At 37.9% G+C, this 7,122-nt stretch overlaps 1 protein-coding gene across 1 annotated transcript in view; it reads right to left on the reverse strand.

Moving 5' to 3' along the window:
• The window catches only part of LOC113279444 (DNA damage-binding protein 1), a 10,029-nt gene extending 9,771 nt beyond the window's left edge, over positions 1-258 (reverse strand). The window contains exon 1 of the mRNA XM_026528141.1: positions 155-258. Within this exon, the coding sequence (XP_026383926.1) occupies positions 155-258 (104 nt within the window). The remainder of the gene's footprint in view (positions 1-154) is intronic.
• Between the last annotated feature and the right edge of the window lie 6,864 nt (positions 259-7,122).

Genomic DNA, 7,122 nt, shown 5'->3' on the forward strand with positions numbered 1-7,122 from the left:
AAACTTTTTTATCAAAAAAAAAAAAAACCTAATCAACAAAATGAAAACGATCAAAGAAAGAACAAAAAAATGCCCTAAATAGTTGCAGAAATCAAAGAATCTAATAGGAATAAATAAAGGGTTTTAGTGAGAGAGACAGAGAGGGGGAACATACGCAACGATGAGATTAAGTTCGTGAGGGGAAGTGAAATTTCCTACACATGAATGAGTAACATTGGTGGGTTTGTGAGCTGTTACTACGTAATTCCATAAACTCATCTCTGAATCTTCTTCTGTGTGTCTAGAAACCCTTGATAGTTCTTTGGCTGGTTTCAATCGAAGTTGTTCCCTTTTGTTGCCGCTGTTGCTACCACCACTAGAGCATTCCACAGACACAAGAAAAGGTATATGGATGGTAGACTCTAATAACTGTCTAAGAACTCCTTCAATTCGTTTGGGCTTGGAGTTGGGCTTATACTCAACTCAAGTTTGAGAATTTGGCTCCGTCTGCATCCATCTAACTCATCGTCGATTTTAAGTTTGGCATCCTCCTCTAATCAATCATCATCGATCGTCTAAGGAAATGTGGTGTATATGTATGTACGTGGGTCAAAGAGCGGTCGAGATCGTCTGAAAATTTGGACGGTAGAAATTATGCCTTGGTCCCTTAACTTTAATTCTGCCAAACTTTAACTAAACCATGTAGCCGTCCGACCCTTTTCTATTCTGCCCGACCTTACTTAGCCGAGGTAAATAAAATCTAAGAAAAGCTAACACTTCCCTAATCTAAAAAACATTCCCAGCAGTTAACCCTAAACAGTCGAGCTAAACAATGCATGTAGGTCCGTGCAGTGTCAAGGTCACTTTCTATTTTATTAAGAAGTAACCAATTTTAGGTTGGATCCATATATCTGATTAAATTCACGCTCTTTCTGAATCCTAATTGGATGCTTAATATTTAAGGAAGGGTTACAAAGATCAACGCCACTCTAACTCAACGTAAGAGTTGATCATGAAAGTGAAAAAACATGGAATTGATCATGCAGCTACCATAATTGTTGTAATTAATCCTTACGAAGGTTTTAGCTGTATATAAATTACCAACTCATTAAAATCTCAAGTCTCAACAAACATCCATACCTTCACGTAAAGACAAGTTTCCTTTATTAATTGTCATCAACGAACTCCAGCAAAATATACTAAACCACCGAAAGGTAGAGATTAGGCACCCACCCTATACAACCCGGCTCTACACGTCCCTAATCACCCAACCCTATATTAACTTCGACCTCAGATAGCCTTAGGTTTTATGTTTTCCAGTTTTTTTCTATAGTTTAAGAGTACAACTAGCAACTCAAACTTTAGGAGAACGAAACCCCAGTTTTCTGATTCGATATGATCGTTAATTTGGCCACCAATTCGAAGTTGATAAGCAGTCAGATTAGTTGAGACGGATACGTGCTGGGGTGCTTCTGATTCACAGTTGATCAATCTCTGGACCTGATGCTTTCTTCTTTCGTAAATCCTCGGTTAATATTTCTATGTATATGACTGATACCATTATTGACAAGTTTTTAGCAGATTGATACTATTTATATCACTGATTCCCTTGACAAGTTTTTAATTGAAGTGATATTGTTTTTCTCCATCATCTAATAACAAGCTTGCTGCACGCATGCACGAATCACTACCTTATCAGCTGACAAAAAAAAGTACACCAACCGATGGGAAGGTTTGAAAATTCTTAAAGAAAAGTTGTATCGTCTCTATGGTTAGTATGTGGCTTTTTTTCGTGTTTGTTGTGCATATTATAGTCATGGTGTTGCATACCTAAGCTGTGACGGCTACAACTAGGCTGCCCTTATCCAATTTTCGAGTGCCTTAATACAATCAGTCATGTCCATTTGATTTTTGTCACGTGTCATTCATCCATTGTGCCTCTCTAGGGTTCGAGGATTGGTTAAATGTTGTAAGAAAACCCTTATATGTTTATGAGAAATAAATGAACTGAAGTTGGCTGCGCTGTTTTCATCCAGAATTGACCTGAATCTCTGATTAATGAGCTACTAAATTCATTTTATCCATCACTTCTTTCATTTATGTTGTTAATTTGTTGTAAGTATACAATAATTGGCATCAGAGCCGTTTTTTCCACTTAAAAATCATCCAAAAAAAAATTCCACCATGACTTTGAAGGAGGTTGAAACGGAGGTCAAAAAATTGAAGACATCTCAGGGTGTTCTTCATACTCAAATCGTTGATGCTCTAACTACTAAGTTTGATAATCTTATGAAATTGCTTGAGAGATCGAATTTTCTTCAAATACACCCTGAGAAACCATCTAGTACTCACAATGAAGATAATACACAGTTTCCACATACCACAAATCCCCACTATACCACCCTCGAATACCAAAGCTAGACTTCCCCAGATTTGATGGTGATAATCCGAGAGGCTAGATTCAGAAAAGTGAGAGGTATTTCAAGATCAATGATACTGAAGAGCATCTCAAGGTAAATATTGCTTCAATTTATTTAGAAGGTAGAGCTGAGAGGTGGTTTCTAAATTTTCATTTAATCGACCTCGTATTACATGGCCTGACTTAGCTGCTCATATTTGTGCTCGATTTGAAAATCCCATTGAGGAAAATTTTGTGGGTAGTTTTAATAAACTTATTCAGAGTTCAACTGTGGATGATTATTATGAACAGTTTGAATCATTGAAAGCCTTGATGTTGAAAATGAATCCTTCACTTTCTGAGAACTATTTGATCATGAGTTTTCTTAGTGGTCTCAAAGAGGAGATTGGTAGATCAATTTCTATGTTTCACCCTTCCACTCTATCTGAAGCTTTTTCCTTAGCTAGATTGCAAGAGCATAAAGTCAATATTGCAGCTACAGCTACTAAGCCATTCACTAGATCATTCAATACTCTTTTCAGCATAACAGACCATTTTCCTCACCCAATTTTCCTCCTAAACCAATTCTTACTTCACCTAAATCTGCATCAGTGACACCAAAATCTTTTTCTCCTACTCCATCCATCCAATTCTACAAGCCATACAATTAAGAGACTAACTCAAGAAGAAATGCAGAAGAGACCAAGGTTTGTGTTACAATTGTGATACAGTTTATAGGCCAGGCCATTTTTGCAAGGGAAAACAAAAAATATTCATGCTCCAAATGGACACTTCTGAGTCACATGATACTGAAGATGAGGAGGAAGTTTTTGAGGAAGCTGTTGAGTCTCCACTCAACTCTGATATTGAGATATCCCTTCATGCTCTAACTGGCACTGTTACAGGTGACACCATAAGAATTCCTGGTATCCTCAACAAGCAGTAGGTATCAATTCTAATTGACTCAGGTAGTACCACTAGTTTCATTGATAGCAATTTATCTTCTACACTTCAATGTACTATTACTCCTACTGCTCCAATGTTAGTCACTGTTGCTAATGGGGAAAAAACAGGTAGCACTGGCGTATGTTCTCAGCTTCCCTAGAGTATTCAAGGGCACAAATTTGTAGAAGATCTGGGAATTTTACCTTTGGGGGGTTGTGATATTGTCTTGGGAGCATATTGGCTGAGAAAGTTAGGTGTTGTGGTTTTTAACTTCTCTAAACTCAGTATTACCTTTAAGTACCACAATAAGAGGATCGCCTTACAAGGAGTTACTCCAGCCAATATATTACTCATCATGAGTGGGTCAGAAGCTAAGAAGTTCTTTGCCAACACTACTCATGATGTTGTGGGTCATTTATATTCTATTTCTTCCACTACAACACCTACTTCCCCTCCTGCACCTCTTTTGCCCTTACTACAGGAGTTCACTGATATTTTTCAAGAACCTTCCACCCTACCTCCTAAAAGAAGTCTAGATCATACAATTCCATTACAATCAAATTCTACTCATGTCAACCAAAGGGCTTACAGATGCCCATACATCCAAAAATCAGTGGTAGAACAACTAGTTCAGTAGATGTTGAATTCTGGAACTATTCAGCCCAGCCACAACCCATTTGCTTCCCCTATACTTTTGGTGAAAAAGAAAAATGGTTCTTGGAGGTTTTGTGTGGATTATAGGAAGCTCAACAACATTACTGTCAAAGACAAATTCCCTATACCCATTACTGATGAGTTATTAGATGAGATAAAAGGTGCAGTTATTTTCACAAAAATTGATCTTAGAGTTGGCTATTTTCAAATCAGAGTCCATGATTTGGACATTTTCAAAACTTCATTTAGGACACATCAAGGTCACTATGAATTCAAAGTTATGCCTTTTGGGCTTACCAATGCCCCTGCCACATTCCAGGCACTCATGAATAAAATCTTTCAACCATTTCTCAGAAAATTTGTTTTAGTGTTCTTTGATGATATCCTCATTTACAGTTCTAGTATGTATGAGTATTTGGAACATCTCATGTTGGTTTCTCTCCTCTGACAGCACCAACTATTTGCCAATTAGTCTAAATGTTGTTTTGGTCAACATTCTTTAGAGTATTTAGGGCATATAATTACAGCTGAAGGAGTGTCTGCAGATCCTAACAAGATTTCTTGTATGCAACAATGGCCAACTCCTACAACTATCAAAGAACTTAGAGGATTTCTTGGTCTTACACTCTTACTGGATAGTATAGAAAGTTTATAAGAGGATATGGTGCCATTAGTAAACCATTAACTGATAACTTAAGAAAAATTCATTCATCTGGAGTCAAGAAGCTACTAATGCATTCAATAAACTCAAGGAAGCAATGACTCAAACTCCAATATTAGCTCTTCCATATTTCACAAAGCCATTTGTGGTTGAGAGTGATGCCAGTGATGCTTGCATTGGAGCTGTTCTACTCCAAGACAATAAACCAATTGCTTATTTTAGCAAACCATTGGGCCCAAGAGCTCAGGCATTGTCCACCTATGAGAAGGAGTTTTTAGCAATTGTCATGGCAGTACAAAGATGGAGGTATTATCTGCAGGATAAAAAATTTATCATCAAGATTGATCATCAAAGCATTCAGTACTTCCTCAATCAGAAGATTACCACCACTCTACAACAAAAATGGATCATTAAACTACTTGGATTTGATTATGAAATCCAGTACAAGAAGGGCTCTGACAATGTGGTGGTTGATGCTCTCTCCATAATTCCATCTCCTTCTGGACAATGCAATTCTCTGAGTACTCTCTACCCCAGCATGGATGCATGAGGTGTTACTCAGCTATGAAAATGATTATAAATCTCAAAAGCTCACTTCACAATTACTGCTCCAGCCAAACTCCACTCCTCATTTTACAATTATTGAAGGTATCTTGAGATATAAAACTAGAATCTATCTTGGTTCTGGTTATGATATAAGGACCAAAGTTTTGGCTTCCTTACATGCCTCCACTGTGGGTGGCCATTCAGGCTACTTATATGAGAGCCAAACACCATTTCTATTGGCCAGGCATGAAGAATGATTTCCTACTTTTTGTGTCTCACTGTGATATATGTCAGAGAAATAAAAGTGATTCAACCACTCATGTTGGTCTTCTCCAACCTCTTCCTATTCTAGATCACTCTTGGCAGCACATTATTATGGATTTTATTGAGGGACTACCTATCAGTGACACAAAGAGTGTGATTTTGGTCATTGTGGATAGACTCACCAAGTATGCACATTTCATTGCTCTACAACACCCTTATACAACTGCATCTGTGGCCAAGGCATTTCTTAATCAGGTATTCAAACTTCATGGTTTACCATCTTCAATTATATCTGACAGAGATAAGGTGTTTACAAGCAATTTTTGGCAAGACTTATTCAAGGCTCTAGGCACTAGCTTGAACTTAAGCACAACTTATCACCCACAAACAGATGGCCAAACTGAAAGGGTCAATGCTTGCTTAGAAAACTATTTAAGATGCATCACTGGTCACAAACCTAGTCAATGGAGTCAATGGGTTGAACTTGATGAATGGTAGTATAATACCAGTTTCCATAGAGGCTTAAGAATGTCCCTCTTTCAAGCTCTCTATGGCTATGTGCCACCTCATATGGCATTTCCTTCTTCTGCCACCACCTCTGTAGCAGCTGTTGAAACTTATCTTAAAGAGATAGCTGCAATGCTGGACCTACTTAAGGAGTCACTCCACGGAGCTCAAGAGAGGATGAAGTTGTATGCAGACTCCACTAGAGTTGAAAGATCCTTCAATGTGGGTGATCTGGTGTACCTTAAACTGCAACCTTACAGGAACGCATCTATTGTAGTTAAAATAAATTTTAATATCTCTGCAAAATACTATGGACCATTTCATATACTGTAGAAAATTGGTCAAGTAGCTTATAAGATGGAGTTACCTTCTCATTCGCGCATACATCCAGTATTCCATGTCTCTCAACTGAAGAAACACATTAGTGCTCAGATTATTCCATTTCCTACTCTGCTAGTGGTGGACCTTCATGGTGATATCATTATGATTCCTGAAAAAGTGTTGCAGCAAAGGACTGTGTTGATTGTCAACAAACTGATACGACGGGTACTAATCCAGTGGACCAATTCATCACCAGAGAATGCTACATGGGAGGCCATCACAAATATCAGAACACACTACCCAAGATTCATCCTTGAGGACAAGGATGTTGCTCAGGGGGAGGCAATGTTGCATACTTAAGCTGTAACGGCTACAACTAGGCTGCCCTTATCCAATTGTCGAGTGCCTTAATACAATCAGTCTTGTCCATTTGATTTTCGTCACGTGTCATTCATCCATTGTGCCTCTTTAGGGTTCGTGGATTGGTTAAATGTTATAAGAGAACCCTTATCTGTTTATGAGAAATAAATGAACTGAAGTTGGCTGCGCTGTTTTCATCCAGAATTGGCCTGAATCTCTGATTTAGGAGCTACTAAATTCATTTTATCCATCACTTCTTCCATTTCTGTTGTTAATTTGTTGTAAGTATACAACACAAGGGAGCTCAGTTTTTCACCGCTTAATTGGGGGCCCCGAAAAAAATTAGGGGCCTCACACTAGAAGACAAAAAATATCACCCAAACCTAATTTCAATAGCCCCTTATCCAAATATTTTAGGTAATGACTAATCAATCCTTATTTAATTAGTGATAATCTTACTTAATTAGTGTTAATCTTGCTTAATTTG

This window comes from Papaver somniferum, chromosome 1 (assembly GCF_003573695.1).
Source record: "Papaver somniferum cultivar HN1 chromosome 1, ASM357369v1, whole genome shotgun sequence".
Classification (NCBI taxonomy): Eukaryota; Viridiplantae; Streptophyta; class Magnoliopsida; order Ranunculales; family Papaveraceae; genus Papaver; species Papaver somniferum.